Source organism: Chiloscyllium plagiosum, chromosome 41, assembly GCF_004010195.1.
Source record: "Chiloscyllium plagiosum isolate BGI_BamShark_2017 chromosome 41, ASM401019v2, whole genome shotgun sequence".
Lineage (NCBI taxonomy): Eukaryota > Metazoa > Chordata > Chondrichthyes > Orectolobiformes > Hemiscylliidae > Chiloscyllium > Chiloscyllium plagiosum.
The window spans coordinates 4,194,433-4,220,593 of NC_057750.1; the positions used below are offsets into that span (position 1 = coordinate 4,194,433).

The 26,161-nt window shown below is 41.8% G+C and overlaps 1 protein-coding gene across 4 annotated transcripts in view; it reads left to right on the forward strand.

The window, feature by feature from the left end:
• Nucleotides 1-26,161, forward strand: part of sipa1l3 (signal-induced proliferation-associated 1 like 3) — a 240,262-nt gene that overhangs the window by 134,257 nt on the left and 79,844 nt on the right. For all 4 annotated transcript variants that reach the window (XM_043680772.1, XM_043680771.1, XM_043680774.1 and 1 more), the window contains 8 exons: nucleotides 4,059-5,841; nucleotides 8,653-8,783; nucleotides 9,830-10,018; nucleotides 11,276-11,450; nucleotides 12,493-12,596; nucleotides 17,850-18,007; nucleotides 19,740-20,316; nucleotides 22,486-22,760. In XM_043680772.1, the coding sequence (XP_043536707.1) occupies nucleotides 4,401-5,841; nucleotides 8,653-8,783; nucleotides 9,830-10,018; nucleotides 11,276-11,450; nucleotides 12,493-12,596; nucleotides 17,850-18,007; nucleotides 19,740-20,316; nucleotides 22,486-22,760 (3,050 nt within the window). In that variant the 5' untranslated portion in view covers nucleotides 4,059-4,400. The remainder of the gene's footprint in view (nucleotides 1-4,058; nucleotides 5,842-8,652; nucleotides 8,784-9,829; nucleotides 10,019-11,275; nucleotides 11,451-12,492; nucleotides 12,597-17,849; nucleotides 18,008-19,739; nucleotides 20,317-22,485; nucleotides 22,761-26,161) is intronic.

Sequence of the window (26,161 nt, forward strand, 5' to 3'; positions counted from 1 at the left end):
CTGCTGACTCTTTAGTCAGTCGGGTCTCCCTCTCTTGCCTTGTCATGTTCCTGCTTGCTCAACATTCCCCATACTTTCCCTAAAAACACCCACCATTCTCACTTCCCCTTTTTCTCTTGCTGCTTGTTTAAAGCTGTTTTTTAACCTCTTCCAGGAGACTTGGGAAAGGAAGAGCAGTAGTGTTTAGTGATGACACTCTGGCTGTTGTTTTAAGCAGGCTTGATGGCCTTTTCCTGCCCATTTGATGTTGTATGTGCATGCCCTGTTTGGCACTTCATATGTATGTGCTTCCACAAGGTTGCGTTTTCAGTGTTCTTAAATGTACTGCTGTTTGATCAGACTCAAAAATTGTGGTGATGGAAAAGCACAGCCAGTCAGGCAGCATCCAAATAGGAGGAGAGTCGACGTTTCAAGCATGAACTCTTTATCAAGAATGGAGGGGGGGGGCCCAAGGGGGCTATGAGATAAATGGGAGGGGTGCGGGGCTGGGGTGAAGGTAGCTGGAAATGCGATAGTGAGATGAAGATAGGGAATGATGGTGATAAGTTGGAGCAGGTAGGTGGGAAAGGAGGTGGACAGGTAGGACAGTTCAAGAGGGTGGTGCTGCGTTGGATCTGGGATAAGGTAGGGGCAGGGGAAATAAAAAAAACTTGTGAAATCGACTGATCCCATGTGGCTGGAGGGTCCCAAGGCGGAAGATGAGGTGTTCTTCCTCCAGGCATTGGGTGGCTACAGTTTGGCGGTGTCACTTGCAACATTGACACTGGACCTGTACATTCTGGAATCCTGAAAAGACTTGTTTTGCGGAATGTCCCAGAGAACATCTCTGGGACATATGTACTAAACAACCCCACTGCTCTGTGGCCGAACACTTCAACTCCTCCTTCCACTCCAAGGGCATGCAAGTCCTTGGCTTCCTCCACCACCACAATTCTAGCTTCACGACGCTTAGAGGAAGAAGGCCTCATCTTCCACCTTTGGACCCTCCAATCACACTGGGTCAATGCCGATTTCACCAGTTTCCTTATTTCCCCTACCCCTACCTTATCCCAGACCCAACCCTCTAACTTGGCACTGGCCTCTTGAACTGTCCTATCTGTCCATCTCCCTTCCCACCTATCGGCTCCACCCTCTTCTCCGACCTACCACCATCACTCCCACCTTCATCTACCGATCGCATTCTTGGCTACTTTCGCCTCAGCCCCACACCCTTTCATTTATCTTTCAGCCCCTTCCCGTGCCCCCTCCCCTCCCCATGAAGACCTCATGCTTAAAATGTCGACTCTCCTGCTCCTCAGATGCTGCCTTTTCCAATACCACATTTACCGACTCTGACCTCCAACATTTGCAGTCCTCACTTTCCCCTTGCAGTTTGATCAGGGCAAATCCACAGAATTTTAATGCTTTGAGGAAATGAGTCAGACAGTATAAATATAGTTTAACCTTCTTAAGTCTTCATTTTCCACCTACTGACACTGCTGCCTGTATCATGTTGGGTTTGACCCAAGAGACACTTTTTGCTATGTTGTCCGTAAGCCCCCCCCTATCCCAGTGCTCATAGGCCACATGGTATGTGTGCTCCATCCCTGGTTTTTACTCAACAATTCACTTTTACTCTTGACCTTTTTGGAGTCTGCTTCCTAAGGTAGAGATTGCACAATGGTCAATTCAAACATGACTAAGAGATTGATCTCAGTAATGAGAGCACTGAAGAATTTCAACTAAATTAGCAGTTAATTTTTTTTTTTCTCAGTTTGTTCCATGCATGCATGAGAATGAGAAGCTGGTTCTGTATGCTTCTGTCATGGAAAAAAAATTCCAATTTAAACATTAAGCTGCCAAGTACAGGAAGTGCCTAATCATCATCTGCTCATACAACCCACATTTCCCTGGATCTTTAATGCCATTGGGTCTTGAGGTCAGCAGGTTTACATTTGTCAGTGTCATTAACAGTGAGAGAATAGTTTGTCATGGACAGTAGCCATACTGAGGTATCTCCATATTCAAACTACACTGCTCCTTTTGGGAGCTGAAAGCCTTTATAATGACAAATTCAGTAAAGCAGACTGTATTAGGCAAACACTGCTGCTAGTTGAGTCATTTCTGCATCTCCCTGATACCTATGTACTTGTGCAGTTCAACACAGTCAAAAGTTCTTCTCTTCCCTTCCCCCTACAGCTGGCTTTTCTATTCCTGTTTGAATAAAGAATTATCAATGAAAGACATAATTTTGAATTCTAGATGAAAGAAACTGGTATTTTAAAAATTAGTTTATATTGTGTGGGCTGCATCAATTAGAAAAACAAATATTCAGTATTGATTTTTTTACAATAAAGAAAAGACCCATTATTCCATTATTATAGGATTGTAGACAGATGGGAAGAATTGCTGGAATATCCTGTTCTCATACCCCCAATACCTACCCAAACTTTGCACATCATTCAGCTCTAACAAAGCGCTTAATAAAAGCAAAAAAAAACCTGGACGTTGTTCAGTAGTGAGAGAGTGATCGAAGTTTAACTGTTTCACTGGAGCATTACTGTCACTGAATGCCCAACGTCAAAACCTTGCGTTTGCCATTAGCCAGAAACTCTATTGAATATGCCACATAAATATTGTGGATATAGGAGGATGTCAGAGTCTGGAATTCTATGCCTGAATTCCCCTGAATTACCAAAGCCTGTCCCAATGTATGAAGCAAAAACTTAGAAATATAATTGTGAATAACCTTTACTCGTTTGGATATTATAGCTTCTTGAATGTTTTTGGAGCTAAACGCTGTCCAGTATGCATCTACCTGCTTAATCTGTACCCATCCAGCAAATTAATTATTTATTCATTCCTATTGTCTCAATGGCAGCAGTGCATGCAAGATATACTGCAACAATTTCTGACAGCATCCTCTACCACCTGGAAGAGAAAAGGCAGCAGGTACATGAGAATAGAAAAGAATAGTAATTTATTGTCACTAGTATTTTTACAAGAAATGCAGTGAAAAGAGTGTAAGTTGTCATGAGAGGATCACCACCTGTAAATTCTCCTCAAACTACATACCATCCTCACCTGGAATTTGTGTGGCAGTTCCTCCACTCTTGTACAATGCCAGGGAGTATGTAGACTGGTTCAGGAAGGCAGCCCACCACTCTTAAAGAAAATTTGGGAATCAACAATGTTCATTTCCGAAGAATGAAAGAAGACAGGCCTAGAGCAGAGAACCGTAGTAATAGAAGGTTGTAGAGAAAACAAACTGCAACTCCAGGTTAGGTGGAAGGAATGGCCAGGCTAAATTGGAACATGAAAGGATTTTCATTATACTGTATGAACAATGATAGGATTTGTGTGGCTTTGTTTTAGTTGAGTTACAATTTGTGAAGGCCAAACCCATTGAGCTGCCTGCAAGTATGTCCAGACAGAGTACAGGCATTTTACCTTTTATCTAAAAAAGCAATTGCAGGATTAGTTTTCTCAACAAACTGTACTTTCCTGCAGTACTTCAGTGAAGTAGCATGGTAACTTTGCACCCTTTTTACTTGGTTAAGTTGCCAATTTTTTTTTTGAGCGAGTTTGAAACTTTATTCAATTTTGATCAATCAACTCACCTACTCATTAGTGCTTTACCCTTCAATCTGTATCTCTTAAATGTATTCAATCATCTGACTCTTGAATCCATTGTTCTTGTCCGTCCACGTTGGTCTTCTCTAGTAACTTGTCTTTCACTTGGATGATAAGAATTTGTCCCGATTTTCCTTGGCATAATTAAATGCTAATGTATTGCTTGGTGAGTTGGAAGTATTTTTTACTACAGGACTTTGATGTCCTCCATGCAGAGGAACCTCGACTATCCGAAGGACGCGGGCAGGGAGTATTTTGTTTGGTTAATCAAATTCCGGGTAATCAAATGCCGGAAAGCATAGTTTAGCCAAGCACCAGGACTTTGCAGTCATGCCGGATAATCTGATATTCAGATAATCGAATGTCAGATAATTGAGCTTCCTCTGTGTATGGTGGTGTTTTCGGTACAAAATAGTAATTGCTTTGTTTTTCTTTTCTCGTTGCAGAATGACCGTGTTCGCCATCTGGCTAAAGTATCAAAGGCAACTCTTTTATATATGTATTGAAACATACAAGGTGTATATTTGGAATTAGAGCTTCATCCCACCACATCATCCCTATTCTGGGTGTTCTACATTAAATAACTTAAATGCCGCAAAAGCATTAAGCATGCGGGCACCATGGAATTATAAAAAGAGACTTCAGATCCCGTTTTATTGCAGAGCTGCTACTCATTTACATATTTGTTGAAGTTACTTGTGTTTTAATCTTGAATGAGCAGCTCCCAGTGTAAAGGAAATGATTGGGGCCTTTCTGTTCCTCCCAGTGAGCCAGAGTGTTAATAGACTATGACAAGCTATCGACCTGTTCAAAATGCAAAGGTGGAGGTTGGTGGAATGGTCATAGGTGGAGTGGACTTTCTTGAAGGTACGAACACATGTGATTACTATGCATCTCCATTCAGGGCCCAGAATGGGAACATTTGCTCGCTGGGTGAAAATGTACCCCGTGCAAATTCAACCCCTGCCATGCCAAAAATGGGAGTCCGAGCTCGAATTGCTGACTGGCCCCCAAAACGAGATGTAACAAAAGATGTCGGAAGGGACTTGGGTGGATCAATGGTGGACACTGAATTTACAAGTTTTCATAGTGGGCAATATTGCCTGAACTATGAAAATGCTTCCCATCCCTCTCAGACCCGAGGCCTGCACCGCATTCCTCGAGGGAAGTCAAAAGAAGCAGAGTTCCAAGGTTACTGGCCTAGGTCCCCAGCCAAAATGTTTGTTCCATTGAGAGTTCGAAGTAACAGTGAGGTTACTCTCAATGAGCACGATGCAGAAGGAGCCCTAGAGCTTAAAGGAAATGGAATGCTACCCTTGAGGGAATATGGTAGCACTTCATCTATAGATGTTAGTGGAGTGTCGTCTGAAAGCTTTTTTGATATGTTGAAAGAGTTCAAAAATGAGAAGATTGATCAACGGAGTTCAGTACCAGAAAACCTCAAGAAGCTCCTTCGGGCTGACCTAAGCATGGCCTCCAATCTGAACCTGGCAGGTAACAGCAAGACTGATGACAGTCAAAGTGAATCATCTCAGAGAGACGAACCCAAGAGCACAGGCAAGGATCGACGTAAAAAGCAGTCTCGGAATGAAAGTGGTGAATCGATCTTGAAGAAACTGCGCAGCAACAAAAGTGAGCATGAATCTGGGAGATCCAGCTCGGACAATGAAGACAATAAATCCCAGGATAGCAATAAGCCATGGGTTTGTCAAAAGAGCTTTGCCCATTTTGATGTGCAGAGTATACTATTTGATCTCAATGAAGTGGTGAGCAACAGGAACTATGTACCATACCGGAGAAACACCACAACTGGTGCCTCAGCTGCATCAGCTGCTTCACTTGCTGTGTCTCGGTCTCATGCTCTGGGAGGACAGGATTCCGGCTTCACTAGCACTGAGGAGGTGAATGGCAAAGAGAATCTGGAGCCAGATCTTGGTGACAGCAATTGCAACGATCTGCTCCTAAACTGCCCTCATTTCCGCAATGAAACAGGTGGGACCTGTGAGCATAATATCAGCTTATCAAAGGCGAGTATGAATGCAGGTTTGGGTCTCGGTTGTGATGGTGGATTTCTAAAGGTGGTTTGGAACCCATACTGCACAAATGCAAGTGTTTCTGAACTAGAGGTCCCAAAAGAGAGGCACCTCAGCCAGGAAAGACTGAAACAGTTCAGCATCGAGCATGTGGATCGGGGAGCCAAATATTATCAGGATTACTTCCATGGGAAAGGTACAGTAACTAATCAAAATGGTCCTTAATTCTTACAGATCTTAAACCTTGCCAGATATCTTGTTGGAGTGCCATGGATTCAGAGACAGCCTCCATTTTCTCATATCAAATTGTCATTGAAGTTGAATCTACAATCCTCTAATAATGCTTGCCACTTATTGATGGCAAGTTTACCATTCAATCCTCTCTCGGTTCCACAAAAATGAATAATTAGGGATCCAGTTGAGATCAGATTTGTAATCATCCATATGCTCCCTATTGGGAAGTTTAAAACCATTCTGTCCAGATCTTGGCAGCGATCAAAGGACACTTTATTATTTTTGAGGACTGTGGTAATACTTGATCCATCTGCATTCATGGAATGTCATCTGAAGGTTTGTTTTAATATGATGAGTACTGGTCACTTAATCTGAACCAGTTATATGACTTTGTTTTTATTCCTTTCAGAGGCTTGCTTAGCTGCTAAGTGCGCTCAGTATTTTTCCTCTCACACAGTCTCCATCAATTCTGGGATCAGTATTCTAAATGCGGTTTTTAAGCAGTATCCCTACCTCCTCAAGCTCCAATTAATCAAACTTTTATAGCCCAAATAAATCCTGTCTCATGTAGAGTCCCACACACCGCTTGCACCTGTCCTCTACCAATTCTATGACATGCTTTTACTTTGCCAACCTCAAACAATAAAAGTCAATAGCATAACAGAAGGCCATTTGCCCTGCCATGTCTGTGTAAATCAGAAACAAGCAAGCAAACCTAATCTCGTTTTTCCCCACCTGCTCTATAGCTTAAAGCACGTCAAGTACTTTTTAAAATATCATGAGGACTTCAGACTCTGCCATGGGATCAGTCACACATGAACTTGAAACAGCTTGTTTAATTTGAAATATTGATCACAGAAACATTCAACGACATGATTGTAGCCCAGAGGCCGCCTTATTTAGGATTCTGAAAATGTTGAGGCTCTCTTGACACCCAATAGACCTGATAATGTTCTAATTTAGTTTTTAAATCTTGTAAACAAATGTCGGGGGTGCATACTAGCCATCTACATTTGCTTTTCTGTTGTTGCAGGTTCTTCAATGCAGAAGTTTAGTAGTTTTTCTTTTAAATTGACTTGCTCCTCATGCTTTTTTATAGTTTCCTCACATCTTTCCCCTTTCTGTATTGGGAGGAAAACATGGGAAGGATTAACAGAATTACCATGTCATAAAGTAAAACGTGCCCCCATTCCCTAGTTTTAAGGTTTGCAGCAAGCAACAATGTAATTAGTGTTCTGCTAATGACCAACATCTCAACAGATACTGGTTGTTCTGCGTCGTAAATGATCCAAACTCCCAACCTTTCCCGACTTTGTGCCCTTGGGTTGGCTATAAATGTGTTTGTCTTTTCCATATTGATTGCAATGTCTGAATATTCTTGCTGTAGTAAATACAGCTGTACACAGTGGTTCAGGTTAGTGTAAATTACTGCATCCTGCCATTTGTTTGTTCCTTCCCAGTGTGATGAACCATGATTCCAGTCCATTGCTGCTATCCTACAGTGGATTTTATTGAGCTCACTGGCAGTGACCTTTTCTCCTGCAACCTCTGGTCATGTTATTGCTGTTTTATTCCCACCATCCTTTTCCTGACTTCTGCTTCACCTTGGTCCACATTAAATTACATCAATTCTCTTCAAACTACAATGGCGAAACAAAATTTAAACCTTTGTAAATTGCTATTTTGTAGCACTAGTTGCTTAAGTTATGCGAGCAACAATATTTTAGGTACCTTTTCTAATCAATGCATTATTTTAACCACGGCCAATTCACCCTAACCTGCACATATTTGGACTATGGGAGGAAACCAGAGCACCCAGAGGAAGCCCACGCAGACATGGCGAGAATGTGCAAACTCCACATAGACAGTCATCCAAGGTTGGAATCAAACCGGGTCCCTGGAACTTTGAGGCAGCAGTGCGAACCACTGTTTAGTAGTAGCAATGTACAATACCTACAAGATGCACTGCAGAAATTCACCTCAGCAGTAAACCCACTTATTTAGGATTCCAAACCCACAACCACTTCCATCTAGAAGGACAAGGGCAGCATATACATGGAACACCAGCCCCTGCAAATTCCTTTCCAAATCACTCACCATTTTGATTTGGAAATATACTGCTGCTCCTTCATTGCTGCAGGGTCAGAATTTTAGAATTCCCTTCCCAATGGCGTTGTGGGTCAACCCGCAGCATGTGGGCTGCAGTGGTTCAAGAAACAGCTTATAACCACCTTGTCAAAGGCAACTAGGAATGGGCAATTAATGCTAGCCCAGCCTGCATCCCACAACATGAATAACTTTTTTTTACAAAAAGTGAATATTCTGCAATGTCCAGACTCATCCATGAAGAATGGCCACCTCAGCAAGTGGCAGTGTACTAGCATAGGGACCCGCTGGCTTTGTACTTTGAAGTAGGGTTCTTACTCTGAAAAGGTGAGGAAAGAGTAACTTTGAAGACATTTAGGATTCTTGTAACTTGAATATTTGAAGTCATTTGAGTTTTTAAAACTTGGAATATACATTTTGGTAAAGTTGTTAGTAGCCTGTGATTTCCAAAACCAGATAAGTTGAAAATATTTTACTGCCATCTCAACCAAAGAGAAATTTTTAAAAGAAACAACATCAAAAAATAGTCCTGTTTCCTCCTTTCCATCTTCCCGGCATCTACACAGCAATAAACTATTTGGACTCCCGCTCCTTCATCACAATGGAAATGTTTTAAAATGGTCTTGCACAGTCATTTAGTTCACTGCTCTGAACTTTTCGCTCTTAGAACACTGGAATTATTTTGGAGTGGATGAAAAGCTGGGCCCAGTGGCAGTGAGCATCAAGAGGGAAAAACTGGAGGACAGCAAAGAGCATGGACTCCAGTACGTCTACCGAATAATCTTCAGGACAAGTGAGGTCAGTATTTGATCACATCCTAACAGTTGACTGAGTATTTGGCATTAAGAAGCCTTGGCAACCCTGGAGTCAATAGAAATAGGGGAGAACTCACTGCTGGTTGGAGTCATATCAAAGGAATATGTGATTGGATTGTTCTTCAGTCCCTGCACATCGCTGCAGGAGTTCCTCAGTGTCACGTTTTAGGCCCAACCGTCTTTAGCTATCACATTAATGAGCTTCTCTCATCATTAAATCATTGTAGGTGGGTTTGCTAATGATTATACAAATGTTCAGCAGCATTTGTAACTCAAATACTGAAGCAGCATGTGCCCAAATATAGCAAGATTTGACCAACATCCAGGCTTGGGCTGATAAGTTACATAACATTTGTTGCCTGGCACTTGTGTGGCAATGACCATCTTCAGTTGATGTCACTCCACACCCCACAAACTAATTCACCAGCCCCTCCTTAACAAAGGGGTGATGACATGGCTTGGGAGATGTTGTCAAAAAACCTTCATCAGGTGCAACATTCCACCTTGTAACTGGAACATTCAGCAGCTGTATTTGTACCAGTGATGGAAGGAGTGCATGTTCAGAGTGGGGAACCAATCAAGAGGATCACTTTTTGTGCTGGACTGTGCTACATTTTGACTGTATTGGTGTTGTAGACAGTGGATACATTCAGTAGTGATGTGTACGTGATGTAAAGCAAAAGTGTCCATCAGTGAAACGTTTTCAGCTTGACATGGTGTTGTCGAAAGATCAGAACATGCCATTCATGCCAAAGCCTATTGCATAGCCTGATATAAATTGTTGCTGGCAGATATGGGAGAGTTCAGGTTGAGTCCTTCCAGCTGATCAGTCACACCGCTTCATAAGTAGCTCTGTTGCCTCTGTCAGTATTATTGTTTTTATTCAAGTCATAAGGTTGTCTGTGATAGCAGGCTTTTCCTTCGAGTCAGCACTGTAAAGTGAAGTGTTTATGAACAGTTCTTTTAAAGAATTGGCAATTTTTAAAACTTGGCTGAACTGAATGAAAATATGAACATTTAATTTTGCAGCTCATTACACTAAGAGGAGCAATCCTGGAGGATGCGGTTCCATCAACATCAAAACATGGTACAGTGCGAGGGCTCCTGCTGAAAGAGGTATTGGAATCTGTTATACCAGAACTGAACATTCAGTGTCTGCGGCTGGCGTTCAGCACTGTAAAAGTGACAGAGCAGCTGCTAAAACTGGATGAACAAGGGGTGAGTTGAAATCTCTTTGGGATATTAATACCCTTGTGTCGATCACAGTGTCACAACGGGATCAATTCACTACATGGAATAGGCTACTCTGACTGCAACCTTACGGGCACGCTCTTTCCTTCACCAGTTACCACCAGACATTCATCAACAATGTGCAACTTACCAGGGAGTTCATTAAGTGCCTATAAATCAAATTACAGAGTTTGAAATTGAGGGGATAATGTTTCTATATGTCTAATCCTCATTTGTCTTCTGAAAGCCCTTGTGTGGCTGGTGATGATGTATGGCTGTGACAGCTGGCCCATGAAGAGTGATGAGGTTTGGATAAGACTCTTTGAAATTAAAGGATTCAGACAGATTTTATGCATGTCATGGACTGCCAAATGGATAAACAAGTGGGTCCTTGAGAAGACTGTTGTTAATAGGAGCATTGTTTTTGAGGAAGTGAAATGGGAAAGCTTGTATATTTTGGGCATGATTGCAGATGCTGGAAACCAGATTTTGGATTAGTGGTGCTGGAAGAGCACAGCAGTTCAGGCAACATCCGAGGAGCAGCAAAATCGACGTTTTGGGAAACGGCTATTTGTAGAATTGCCAACCCTCGAGAATGGATGAAAGACCAGATATTCTCATGCTAGGAATGAACAGTTAATTTGTAAAAAGGGATTCCTTGCATTGTCTGACTTCTGTTATTTGTTCACTCTGGATCATTAGTGGGAAGCTAATCTAGTTTCTATTTTGCTGGTCAGCGTCCTTTCATCTCAGTAAACTTATTGACACGTGCAGCGAATCAATCCTTTTGGGATGAGGTAGCTTCAAATGGCACATTTTTTTGTTGATGGCCCGAGAGGCAGGTTCCGCCAGCCGTGCGACACATGGCATGGTTATATAGGTGTCATTGTGGTTGCTTTCACTGTTTTTGCACCTGGTGCTGAGCCACTGCTTGTCATCGTGGCATATAGTGGCCAACAGGTGATGTCCTGGTTTTCTCTGCCCGCTTTCAGCTCTGTTAACTTCCTGATATTGGCAGCATCGCTCCAGTGAAATGAATTCCAATTTGGGCATTTGTGGTTGGCTCATGCATAAAGCTGGAAATGCAAAGCTCGCTCACGTCCTCAGTTACAGATGGTGTTTGGGGATTGTGCTGAGCAGCAGGTGATGAAGGTGATGAAGGTGATTAATTGGCTTATGGGGGGAATTGGCAAACATAGAAATTGGGAACTGTCTTTTATATTTGATGATTGTTATGCTTTGCAGCTCAGCAGAAAGCATAAAGTCGGTATTCTGTACTGTATGGCTGGCCAGGGCACTGAGGAGGAGATGTACAACAATGAAGAAGCAGGCCCTGCATTTGAGGAATTCCTGGAGCAGCTAGGAGAAAAAGTGCTTCTTAAGGGCTTTACAAAATATGCAGCTCAACTGGACACAAAAAGTAAGTGTTTTGCTTTTTAATTGTTACAAACTCTGTGTTTGAAATTTGTGGAGTGAAAATTAGTATGTTGCAAAAAGAACTGCAAATGATGGAAACAGTCAGCCAGTGTTAGGAATGTCCAAGGGTTTCACCCTTTTGTCAAGAGATTAAGACATAGACTGTTGGGCAGAACTGGATAATACTGTGAAAGTCTTGGTTCTCTCTTCTGAGAGGAAGATATAATGATATTGGAGGCAGTCCATAGCCGATTGCAAGATTGATCCCAGGTATGGAGGGATTTTCTTATTAGGAGAGGTTGAGTAGGTTGAACCTATGCTAATTGGAGTTCAGAAGAATGACCTTATTGAAACGTGTAAGTTTTTTTAGGGATAGGTATGGAGTGGTTGTGGTCCCCTTGTCTATGACCAGAGGGCCTAACATGAGTATGGGCAACCATTTCAGACCGATGAGGAGGAACTCTTTCACTGATGCTAGTGCATCTGTAGAACTCTTTACTGCAGAGGGCTGTAGGGACCTGGTCATTTTAAGTCCATTCAAAGTAAGGGAATCAAGGGTCACGAGGGATAAGGTAGGAAAGTGGAGTTGAAGGTCATGAGATCAGCCATGGTCTTATTGAATGATGCAGCAGACCTGATGGACCCAATGGCCTGCTTTTGCTTTTACATCCTGTGGAAGTTGGGAGTTAAGCTTTTTTTTGTTTTTGGCATTGGGTGTCGAGGTTGACATGAAAAAGTTTTAAGACTTGAGATTGTTCTTGTTGCATGAAATGTAATTAATTAGGGTATGAGTGGGAATTTTATTGAAAAGCTGGAAGAGAGAAAAGATTATTTTGGCAAGTAGGGAGGAGATAATGCTGAAACGAATGGTGCATGACCTAGAGGGGCTCACATCTGGCAGATTCTGATGACAGGTCCTATCCTAAAAGTCAGTCCACCTTTTTCTTTTTACCAAGGTTTGTGTGTTTCTGTCTTTCTGTTTTTAGTACTAGTGATGTCATGGTTTGCTGTCTGAAATGTGATGTTAAAACATTTTCTATTCACAGCTGACTCGACTGGTACGCACTCTTTGTACACAACTTACCAGGACTATGAGATCATGTTCCACGTGTCCACCATGCTTCCATATACCCCCAACAATCGGCAGCAGGTGGGTACCGTCTGCCGGGCTTTCTTCACTAAACCATGAGCTGACCTTTCTTTATCATCTTAATAGACTTTCCTGTAAGCCATTAAACACAGGGCTTTGGGTGAAAATGTGTCTGAAAGGTCCCTTTTCATACAGATTAAAATGTGACTAATCAGATAGTCTTCTATGTCTAATTAGTTAAGTGTTCTAAGTACGAAAGTTAACTTGCTAATGGTTTTACCCCCTACCTTTTAAATTTTTTGTCCTCTGTTCCTTTGAGATATTTTCTGACTTGTGCTGGCATAAGATTAAGATTAAATGGGTGGGAGGTGCCCACACCTTGAACACATCAAATATGTTCTTGCCTGTTTCTCACATGTACTGCTCAGTTTTGCATCACGTTTTCAGACATTAGCACCAACTGGTTCAGGAAAAGTGGAAGGATCGAAGTTTGGCACATTGGGTCAGAGAGCCATTGAAGATAGAAATCCCCTCCCCACAGCTCTCCCACAATAAAACATTACACATTTCTGATTCTTAAAGTTGTCTGATAGTATTACCAAAGGGAAATATTCCAATTCCGTCCACTTTCATCTCTCATACATTGTCCTATGTAAAAAAAAAAAGAGTCATACAGCATGGAAACAGACCTTATGGTTCAAGTTGTCCATGCTTACCAAGTTTCCCAAACTAAACTAGTCAAGTCTGCCTACATTTGGCCCATATCGCTCTTAAACATTTCGTATTCATGCACCTGTCCAAGTATCTTTTACATGTTGTGACTGTACCTGCATCTACCATTTCTTCAAGCAGTTCATTCATATGAACCTCCCTGTTGTGTGAATACCTCCGCTGTGGGTCCCTTCTAAATCTTTCTCCTCTCAACTTAAACCTATGCCCTCTAGTTTTGAACTCCTCCATCCTAGGGAAAAGACCTTTGCAATTCACCTTATCTATGCCCCTCATGATTTTATAAACCTCTATAAGGTCACACCTCAACCTGTAGCAAAGAGTCCCAGCTTATCCAACCTCTCCTTACAGCTCCACACCTTCCAGTCCCAATAACATGTAAGTCATTTCTACGCCCTCTCTAATTTAATAATTGCAACCAGAACCCCACACTACTCCAAAATGGCTGAGGTTAGTGGAGCATAGAACATTACAGCACAATATAGGCCCTTCGGCCCTCGATGTTGCACTGACCTGTGAAACTAATCTGAAGCCCATTTAACGTAAGTTATTCCATTTTCATTCATATGTTTATTCAATGAAGGCTGACTGTTTAAGTTTTTTTGGTCACATTTGCTACTTACTCAAGTATTCTGGTTCTCATTTACCTCTGCAGAGTTCATTGTGATTTTTCTGCTTCAATAGCCATTGCATGACATTGATCAAGTCTGCAGATATTGCAGACTTGTTCTAACAAGTGTACAGAAAGTAAAATATGAAATATAAAGGAACTACCTTGCTTCCAACCAACCATAATGCCAATGCTTAGCTACAGATTTTGTGCTTATAGTTTGTATCTCACTGTGGGTACTGAATGATTTGAGCTGCTGATAGGTGATGTCCAAAATCTTGGAATATATGGTACTTTTCTGTATCTGAGTATATGGGGAAACAAGTGACAAAAGAGATGGTTTCAACTAACTTACAATTAAACTGTGAGCTGCAGAATTATTGACGTTGAGCTCTTCCTGAGATTGTTCAGTTGCTAAGTTCTGAATTTGAGCTGGAACTATTCTATTTTTCCTGAGTAAAAACGAACATCACTATTCACTTTGAGAGATTAAATAGGTGGGAAGATAGATTTCGTTTTCAGCCTGATGTAAAACTGTATTTTTTATTTGTTTATATTTGATTGCAAACTTAAATGAGAAAACAACTGTTTTAAAAACCTAGGGTTGTTGAAGGATTACTGCGGGTTTTGAAAGTGAGGAACACGATACTCATTGTAAGCACTATTTACACAGTGGTTCAAATAGCAGTCGATGGTTTGCAGATGAGCCAGAGCCCTGGGCTGTGTAGAAATGGAGATTTAGGTGGCAACAAGTGACTGGAGACTAGTGACTTTTTTTTTTATCACAAAAACTGCCTTCTAGTGGCTATGATTTGGTTTCTCGATAGCTGAACAGTTTGGAGCTGTGAATGATATGGGAAGAAGTCATCACACTGTCCACAGACTCCGGAGCTGTCCCTGTCCTCTAGAGGGGAAAAAATAACTGAAACTGGTTTTCTTCAAATTTAGTTTTCCTCCAGTTGCTCCAAGCTGTGACTTATTAATTAATAAGTTCGAGACTTCTGTGTAAGTGTGAACCAGTTACATTGTACCTCTTGCAAACGCGTGAAAGCATCCGGAGAAGGAAGATTGAGAAGCAACATTCTGGCCAACACAAGATTCATCTCCGTAAATCCTGTGAACAGGGACTACTGAACTGCTGTCACAGTTCTGCCCTCTGTCTTTTTTGCCTCCCTCTGCCTTCGTGTGCGGGAGAGTTTATAAAAAAGTTAGAGCTTTAGTCGGTAGAATTCTATGACATATGACAATTCATAACTGTTTAACAAATTAAATAGTAATTTGTGTTAAGTAAATAAACCTGATCCATGCTTTCTGTCAACCAGAGTTTTAAAAAAAAAGGTAAATTGGGGAATTCTGCATATTTTAAAAAATCTTTACTGTAACTTCTGTAACAATTCCCTGAATAGTGGGGCTTAATTTCCAATGTGCTACCGCAGTGCAGCGGAACACTGACTTGACCAGAAAATAGCCTGAAAAAAGTCACAACTTCATTCTTATTGACAAAGAAGATTATGACATTGCTTTTTATTTACCATAAACTCTTTAAACTGTTTAAGCAGAACAGTATAAGTTGCCAGTTATACTGCTAATCTTGCTATGTTTTATAATCCACACTTTTATAGCAATTGATTTGCCTGTACTTTATCTGTAATTGGAATTGATCCAGTCCTAATGTTAGAAAGAGCAATCTTTTCAATAATGTAGTTAAAAATCTATTTATGAGCATTGGGTCAAATTAATTGCTTAAATGGTATTGAAATATTCAGGGTAGCTTTAGGTTAAAGCTGGATGAATCGTAATAAGCTCTATTTTAATGGTTCTCTGACCTATCACCTCCATCCCCACCGTCATTCACCTATTGTACTCTTTGCTACCTTCTCCCCAGCCCCCATTTATCTCTCCACCATGGAGGCTTCCTGCCTCGATTCCTGATGAAGGGCTTTTGCCCGAAAGGTCGATTTTTCTGCTCCTCGGATGCTGCCTGAACTGCTATGCTTTTCCAGCACCACTCTGATCTAAATGCTGGTTTCTAGCATCTGCAGTCTTCACTTTTGCCTAGTTGATTTTAACCTTACTGCGAATCCTCTTGCAAGGTTGCCTACCTTGAAGAAGTTCTCCTCTCCACATGAATCTCAGTGAGTCTCTCTCTCTCACTGCAGCCCCCAGGTCATCTCCTCTGCCCTGAAGCTCTTCAGCCATGAAATAGACTTGCTACCACAGCCACATTTGCTTACTTCACCAGTTTCCTTATTTCCTCTCTCCACCCTTCCAGCAACAGTCTGATCTAAACTCTGGTTTCCAGCATCTGCAGTCCTCACTTTTGCCTAGCCGATTTTAATGGTGTGCAAATAGGTGTATTTTGAATGAGTTAAATTTGGACCTAGAATGCCTTGAACGTTCGAAAATCATTCGAGGTTTATAGATACAGGCCATTCAGTCCAACAAGTCCACACCAAATCTCTGAACAGCATCCCACCCATACTCACCCCCCAACTCTATCCCTGTAACCCTGCATTTCCCACAGCTAATCTCCCTAATCTACACATCCGTGAACACTGTGGGTGGTTTAGCATGACCAATCCTCCTAACCTTGGATCATGGGGGGGAAACCGGAGAATCCGGAGGAAACCCATGCAGACACTTGGCGAATTGCAAAGTCCACGTAGACAGTCCCCAGAGGCTGGAGTTGAACCAGGGTCCTTGGCATTGTGAGGCAGTGGTACGAACCACTGCGCCACCGGGACCAAAAATATTTCAACCAGGAAAGCTTCAAATTGTTTTCTCCATATACTCTATTTCTAGTGGCTAGAAGTCAATAACCAGAGGGCAAAAGAATGACAGGATATATGAGGAGAAAACCTTTTAACATTCCAAGTGGTTGGGATTTGGAATTCTTAGCCTATTCAGTTGGTGGAAACAGAATGTAAAGGAAATAGAACAATATCTGAAAACATTGAAACAATGTGGAGCAAAAGCAGGGGAGTAGGACTAATTAGAATTACTGGCTCTTAGAAAAAACAGACTCCATGAATTCAATGGCCTTATTCAGTGCTTTATTATCCATTGTTGTGTGCTTAAATCAGTAGAGGCACTATTTGTGTTTTATTGGGAATACTAGTACTTCCTCTAGCCTGATGTTCCTAGTCTTTTCTAAAGTGTAGCTCTTGGGACCCAAGCACCCTGACAGAATAGAAACTCCCCACAGAGTTCATGAGAGTCCAAAGATCAGGTAGGCTTGGGCTTGTTAAGGATACTCAAGTTGGGGCCTCAGTTGAGCAATTAGAGTTGACATCTGTGGCTCCTGGATTAAGGAGCGGAGTTGGCTGGGAAGTACCTGATTGCTGTTGACCGGCTATCAGTCTTTGTCGTGCATGGTCAGGACACCAGTGAAGCCCCAAATAAATAGCCACTTGGATAGGATATGACCGTGACTACAAAATGAACTTAGTCCCTACCTTCAAGATAGGAGATGCATTCAGTAAAAGTTGCCATTGTCCCAGAGGACTTCTCTGTCTCTCTCTGTCTGTCTCGCTATCTCTATCTCTACCGCTCACTCTACCGCTCTCACTCTCTCATTAGAAACTTACTGGTAGTGAGTTTAACCCTGAAGGTCACTATGCTTCAGGCAAGGTTGAGAAGGCTGGACCTTCATCGTATTCTTCACGATTGGCATCACTACACAGCAACCTAACCATCCAACCAACTGACCTAACTGACTCCATGAAATCGGTAAAACGTGAATGAAGGAAGTTATTTACATTTTGGTGAATGCTTGGATGGCTATCTAAAAATGGATAGAACTTTTGCTGCTTGTACCTGAGATTTTACACATTAATAGTGATGCTGCGTTTGCAATTTTGCTAGTTTGTTTTTGACACTGAATTTGAATGGTAAACTGTGTAGAGAATATCTGCAAAGTGAGCAATTTGCAACCAGACGTTTGGTGACTTGACTTAACGTGTTTGTGTTCACAGCTCCTCAGGAAACGGCACATTGGCAACGACATTGTTACCATCATTTTTCAGGAACCTGGGGCACTGCCATTCACACCAAAGACTGTACGCTCTCATTTTCAGCATGTGTTTGTCATTGTAAGGGTCCATAATCCATGTACTGAGAATGTGTGTTACAGGTGAGTGCTTCTCCACGGTAGCAAAAGTCTTTACATTTGTTGGCTCCTTTCAAACTTCAGGACATTCGGTGTAGACACTGACATACTTTTTGAAGTGTAATCTCGATTATAGTGTAAGCAATACATAACCAATTTGTACACACAAAAAAGGTCCCAAAATGAGCTTTTTGTTGAATTAAGTATGTTGCCCAAGTCAACACAGCAGAACTCCCCCTACTGTCGTTTGAATTATTTTGACAGAAGCCTTTATGCCAATATGGGAAAGCAGTAGGGAGCTCTGTTTAAAGTTGTTCAAAAGATGGCAAATCAAATAACGCAGCACTTCTGAAGAACTTAACTAGAGTGTTGCCCAAGATTTTGTGCTCCTATCTCTCGAGTGGGATTTCAACTCACTACTTCTTGACTCTGAGGTGGGAGCGCCACCCACTGAGCCACAAATGAGAACCTGTTACTGACCAGTGTATGTCTCCTCACGTGACAATGATAACTTCAAAATGAAAGGGCAAATGATGGAATTATAAGGCAGGTCAGTAGTATTTGAAAAGAGAAAAATGAAAAATTATGAAACTTTAATCTGCTTGTTTGAGGTATGGATAGATTTGTGTATCTCCATTGTTTTATTCGATTCTGATAAAATGAACATTGAGTATGTTTATTTTAGAAAGGTACAGTACCACATTATGTAAAGTCATAAGTAATTTTTGATTTGTCTCTTTTGAGAACAGTGTTGAGAAATAGCATATATCTGTACAATATCTGACAGAGTGCAATGAGGAATCTGGAATAATCAAGCCTTGCAGCACAGAAGGAGATTGTGTTCGGCTCATTGTGTCTGTGCTGACTTTTTGTAAGAACCGTGATGTTTATCCCCACACTTCAGATTTTTTTTGTCCATGATGCAGTTGGACCTTTTCCTCAATTACCTGACCAACTCAGTTTTTAAAAAAGAATACAGTTCTTTCTGGTATTTTACTCTAACTTAGCTAATGTCAGCTGGAGTAACAACTTGGGTCTTTCAATAGGACTTGGGGCCTTTCCACCCTGGGACTCAACAGCAGCTGTTTGATACTTAGTTACCCCATTTAAAGTCATAGAACTGTCCAGCATGGAAACAGACCCTTTGGTCCAACTCATCCATGCCAACCAGTGATCCCACATTAATCTAGTCCCATTTGTCAGCACTTGGCCCATATTCCTCTAAACCCTTCCTATTCATATACCCATCCAGATGCCTTTTAAATGTTGTAATTGTACCTGCCTCCACTACTTCCACTGGCAGCTCATTCCATACACACACCACCTCTGTGTGGAAAAAGTTGCCCCTGGTCCATTTTAAATCTTCCCCTCTCACCTTAAATCTATGCCCACTAGCTTTAGACTCAGATACTCTGGCGAAAAGACTGATACAATCACCCTTTCTGTACCACTCATAATTTTATTAACTTCCATAAGATCACACCTCAGCCTCTGAAGCTGCAGGGAAAATAGTTGTGTAAATGTGGGGGACATCGACATCAACAGGGACAGAATAACTTATCTATGATGCCTATTCCAATGGTCAAAAGATACTTAAAAGTCTAAAAATATGCGGAAGGCATGATGTGAAAGGGCATGCTTGAGACTAGAGGATTGGGGAATTGTCCAATTAAGAATCGACATATTCTGTTAAGGAATTGCAAATATGGGAGAAAAATTGATTGTTAAGATTTTTTGGAATGTTTTATTCCAACAGCGTGGCAGTGACCAGGTCCAAGGATGTCCCACTCTTTGGGCCACCCATTCCAGAAGGCTTCTCTTTCAGCAAATCTGATGTTTTCCGAGACTTTCTGCTGGCCAAGGTCATCAATGGAGAGAACGCAGCGCACAAATCGGAAAAGTTCCACGCTATGGCAACTCGGACTCGGCATGAATACTTGAAGGACCTAGCAGAAAATAGTGTCACAAACACCCCCGTGGAATCCGCTGGAAAATTTAACCTCATTTTGTTGACCACCAAAAAGAAGGAGAAAACAAAGCCCCGTGTGGGGGCTGAGCTGTACAGTGCTGGGGCGATTACATGGCGGGTTTACGCACAGGATTACAGCCAGGGAGTTGAGGTGGAGTGCATTCTAGGCATCTCGAATGAATTTGTTGTGGTTATTGAGCAAGGAACCAAGGAGGTGGTGTTCAACTGCTTTAGTGGGGATGTAATAGGCTGGACTCCTGATGCATCAACGCTTAAAATTTTCCATGGGAGAGGTGACTACATATTTGTGCGAATGTTAGAGGAGAATGTGGATGACATTAAGGAAATTGTTCAAAGGTTAAAGGTAAGTGAACAACAACCTGTTACAATGTGTTGTAGAAGTACCTACCTAACAAAATATCCCTGGTGCTTCACAAGAATATTATATGACATTGAGCTGCTTATGATATTGGGGAAGATGACCAAAACCTTTGGATATAAGACTGAAGTCTCAAAAGGTTTTCTTAAAGAGAAAAGGAAGGGAGCTCCAGAGCTTACGATCCAGGCAACTGAAAGTACAGCCAAGAGGTGAGGAGCTAAGATCAGGGATCGCTAAGAGGCCAGAATTAGGAGCACAGATACCTTTAACTGTGGGGTTCATAGAAATTGGAGATTGAGAAGGGCAAGGCTGAGGGATTTGAAAACCAGGATGAAAATTGTAAAATCGAGGCATTGCATAACTGGGAGCCAAAGTAGATCAATGCAGTGGGTGAACAAAACCTGCTGGCAATTGGGTGCATGAGCAGCAGAGTTTAACATCACCTTTAGTTTATGGAGGAAAGAACTTAACATCCAGCTGCATTAAATTATTCAAATCTCGAGGTAATGAAGACATCATTGCAGCAGCAAATAAGCTGTTGCAGGGGTGGTGTCTGACAGCCTTGGAAGTGGATGTTAAAATGTTTTGAAAACTTTATCCTGGTGTAAAATATGATGCTCCTCACCTGAGTTTGGCTCGCAGCTTGGGTCTTTGATTAGGCTTGGAGATTTCCCAATCTCTCTGGCTCTACTCTAAGCTGTATTTGGTCCCTTGCTTGTTTCATATGTACTTGGGCCATACCATTAATTGGCCCATGAGGGAAAAGGAATTCTTAATTATTTCCTGAAGATGTAGAGAAGAATTTAATAACTCGAAAGTGTTCCTTTAAATAGGTTTGAAATAGCCTGCCAGCGAACAATGAACATCAATATGTTGCTGTCAAAAATAAAGTTCTTGTCTGATGCAGATTGGTTGACTGCTTTGAATCTCCTCATACCAGAGTTTCTCTTGTATTTTATGACCTGGTTAATCTTACTGGAAAATTTCCATTTCAGCTGAGCTTTTGAAATGACCATTAATTGCACCTGATCTTGACAACCACATGCATTTGCTGAATGCAGAGCAAGTTCTTTCTGTCAAAGCCTTACCTTGTCCTTCAAATATTTAATTGTAGTTGTACAGGTTACTATTTCTTTTAAATCTTTTGAGGTTTAAGAATGGGCATATTTTCAAATGCATTCAGTGAGAAGTAAATAAAAGTGCACTCTCAGAGCCATCAGTCTCCGGTCCAAGCCATTCAGATTTTGGATTTTGCCAGATTTCAGATCTAGCCTTGAAAACAGCATTTGGGTCAGGTGCTGTCAAGGATCGCTTGGTGTGGGGGAATAGACCAGTGCACATGTAAACTAGATTAGATTCCCTAGAGTGTGGAAACAGGCCCTTCGGCCCAACAAGTCCACACTGACCCTCCGAAGAGTAACCCACCCAGACCAATTTCCCTGTGACTAATACACGTAACACTATGGGCAGTTTAGCATGGCCAATTCACCTGACCTACACCCCTTTGGACTGTGGGAGAAAACTGGAGTACCGGGAGGAAACCCACGCAGACACTGGGAGAATGTGCAAACTCCACACAGACAGTTGCCTAAGGCTGGAATCGAATCTGGGTGTCTGGCAGCAGTGCTAACCACAGAACCACTGTGCCGCCCCGGTAGTAAAACAGATGACCAGTCTGGCACAATGCAAAACCTCATCGAATTGTTCAGGCGGATTTTAAAACAAAATGATGCATGGAGTACTCTTAAAATGTCTGGTTTTAGCTGGCCATTTTCATATAATTGTATTGTACAAATGGCAATTGACTAAATGCTATTGATATGTCCAGTATTCAGAAATCCCATTTAATATGGTAATTGGACTTAATCATAATGAATGTGCTCTTAGCATGGCCAGAACGTTTACATGAACACATTTCCTGAATCTGTAAAACCATGGATCTTGAATAGTGCCAAACTGTGGTGGCCTTTTTGGCACCAATTTTGTCTGGTTGCTGTTGTGTTTAGCTGGTCTTTGCTTCTCCCCACGTTCTTGAAGGTATACCTGGCTCACAGCAGCTTTTTATCAACCAAACTGCCTGATACTTTGGCTTAGATGGAAACTATGTGCGCTTAGTGTTAATTGTGTTTTGACTTAATTGCCTTTGATTCCCAGATTGTAACAGAAGGATGTGAAACCATTGACATGACTCTGCGGAGGAACGGGCTTGGGCAGCTTGGGTTTCATGTCAAATATGATGGCACAGTGGCAGAGGTGGAAGAATATGGATTTGCTTGGCAAGCTGGACTGAGACAGGGAAGCCGACTGGTTGAAATTTGCAAGGTGGCTATAATAACACTCACTCATGATCAGATGATTGATCTTTTGAAGACATCAGTGACTGTGAAGGTGGTCATTATCCCACCCCATGAAGATGGGAACCCTCGCAGGTATCACCAGTCTTACTTATCTGGAAATCTAGGATTTGTTATTAATTCCCATTGAAACAGTGCCTTCACTATGTTCATTCAGCACAATTATTTTTCTGAAAGATTTGGAATGATTTTGGCTGAAACAATAAAATGACTTTTCTTTGTTCGAGTCAAGGTCAGTAATATGTAAGCTAACATATTATTGCAATTAACCCAAGATTTTGTGATATGCTCAAGATATGGATATTAATTTGGCTTTCTCTCAGTTCTCTCTGTTCCATAACTTTTCCCCATAAATTGGTTTGCACTGTTCCATTCCTCTTTATTCTTGGATCCTGCATAGATAATGTCACATGACAAAAGTAACAGCCACAGAATGACAGCCCAGTATAAGGCACAACTTTCAGGAGAAGACGTGAGGTCAATTGATCTAGGTGAAAGATATAAGCCAGAAATAATAGCATTGAAAAATTTCTTCCAACATTTGACTTGGCTAATAATACATACGTATTGTTGTGGTTCTGTTCGCTGAGCTGGAAATTTGTGTTGCAGACATTTCGTCCCCTGTCTAGGTGACATCCTCAGTGCTTGGGAGCCTCTTGTGAAGCACTTCTGTGATCTTTCCTCCGGCATTTATCGTGATTTGTATCTGCCGCTTCCGGTTGTCAGTTCCAGCTGTCCGCTGCAGTGGCCGGTATATTGGGTCCAGGTCGATGTGCTTATTGATTGAATCTGTGGATGAGTGCCATGCCTCTAGGAATTCCCTGGCTGTTCTCTGTTTGGCTTGTCCTGTAATAGTAGTGTTGTCCCAGTCGAACTCATGTTGCTTGTCATGAGTGTGTGGCTACTAAGGATAGCTGGTCATGTCGTTTTGTGCTAGTTGGTGTTCATGGATCACCACATTCAACAACCAAATATATGAACAAATCAACGGCGCACCCATGGACTTACCCATCTCTGGACTCCTAGCAGAAGCTGTAATGCAAAGATTAGAATAAACAGTCTTACTAGAAAATCCAACCCAAACTCTGGGTCAGATATGTGGATGACACCTTTGTAATCATTAAAAACACAGAAATAGAGAACACACACCGGATCATCAACGCCACACTCACAGGAATCCGATTCACTCGAGAGGAAGGAGGGCTTATGCCCGAAACGTCGATTCTCCTGTTCCTTGGATGCTGCCTGACCTGCTGCGCTTTTCCAGCAGTACATTTTCAGCTCTGATCTCCAGCATCTGCAACCCTCGCTTTCTCTCAGGAAGAAAAGGACAACCAACTCCCATTCCTAGACGTATCTGTTTTTGGCGAATACATTGTTTAGGTGTTCTTCTTCCTCTTTTTGCAGTTCTGGTGTGCTGCAGTGTGTTGTGGCCCTTTTGAACAGTGTCTTGACACAAAAGAAGTTGCATCAAGACACTGTTCAAAAGGGCCACAACACACTGCAGTACACCAGAACTACAAAAAGAGGAAGAAGAACACTTATGCAATGCATTCGCCAAAAACTATACCCGCGCAATTTCATCAATAGATGCCTAAGGGAAAGACAACGGAACGAGGACGTGCCACAACCCAAAGGACTAGCCACAGTACCATACATCAAGAGCATTTCCGAACTGACAGCCAGACTACTGCGATCACTAGGACTCATAACAGCACACAAACCAACAGCCACTCTCAGACAACAACTCACCAGGACGAAGGACCCGATACCCAGCATGAGCAAAACCAATGTAGTGTACAAAATCCCATGCAAGGACTGCACAAAACACTACATAGGACAAACAGGAAGACCGGTAACAATCCGGATCCATGAACACCAACTAGCCACAAAACGACACGACCAGCTATCCTTAGTAGCCACGCACTCAGATGACAAGGAACATGAGTTCGACTGGGACAACACTACTATTATAGGACAAGCCAAACAGAGAACAGCCAGGGAATTCCTAGAGGCATGGCACTCATCCACAGATTCAATCAATAAGCACATCGACCTGGACCCAATATACCGACCACTGCAACGAACAGCTGGAACTGACAACCGGAAGCGGCAGGTACAGATCACTATAAATGCTGGAGGAAAGATCACAGAAGCGATTCAAAGGAGGCTCCCAAGCACTGAGGATGTCACCTAGACGGGGGACGAAACTTCTGCAACACAAATTTCCAGCTCGGCGAACAGAATCACAACAACAACGAGCACCCGAGCTACAAATCTTCTCCCAAACTTTGAATACATATGTATCATTAACTATGAGGTAACACCAATCTCGATCATTGTGAAAAGTTCTAAAGTTGTTTGGGAACTGGACTGCTTTCATATATAATTAATGTGTAAACTGTTGTTACAAATGTGTTAACTGTCTGTTTGCTTGGTGTATTGTGATGGCCCATTATGAAACAAACATGAGCCCATTCTTTTCCTGCAGCAGCTCCTATCTGTAAGATGGTTGTCTGCTGGTGTATGTTTTAGTTAGTAGAAAGCCCTTCATCAAGGGCTTATGCTCAAAATGTCAATTCTCATGCTCCCTTACCTGCTCTGCTTTTCCAGCACCACACACTCAACTATGTGTTTTAGTTAGTGCCAAGCATTTCAGCAAAATATTAAATAGGAAACGCTAGTGCACTTTTCCATGGGTTAATGTAATTTCTGAAAATTGTTTAACATTCCAAAACTATCTCTGTTTTTAACATGTAGTGCAAAGTTTAGTTTTTGTTTTTCAAAGGTCTTGATATGTCACCACCAGTATTACTATACCTTTACCTGCATGTCTGCTGCTTGCCCTGCATGTTGAATAGTGAGAATTTAGGTTCTGAATTCTGACTGGTTCTCACTGACAGCAGCAATTGAAGTCTGGTGCATAATGCCAAGGCTGTGGCAGTGAATGGGCATCTCACTGATATCCTGTTTTAAAATGGAAGCACATTTAAAAGTGAGACATGGGTCAGTTGTGAAATTTCCACAGGTAAAATTTGCAGCGGTGATCGGGCACATCAGTTGAACAAGAATAGACTCTGGCCTTTGTTTTGACTACACTTCATTGTAAACTGTGATTCAGTCTGAATGCTTTCATCAGTAAAAGGAAAATGCTTCAACGTTTTAATTAAAAAGTATATGTTAGAAGGTATCAATTTTTTTAAACCAATTCGGGGGAGAAAAGGTATTTTGAATATAATTCTGTGCCATAGTGCAAGATCGTTAATTTATTTTCACTTCTCCCCCCTCAAACACCCCAACACACTGAGCCCAAGAATGCAGTCACCACCTGTAACTACCTCGTTATTTTCCAGCCTATGATCAGTTAATTTGGCACAATGCAGTATTTTAAACCCAGTACTTTCTAGTTTGGATTGCTCAGTGCTGACAACAGCAGACTTCTATGCTGTTTGTTTACAACATCACTGCTAGTGAGT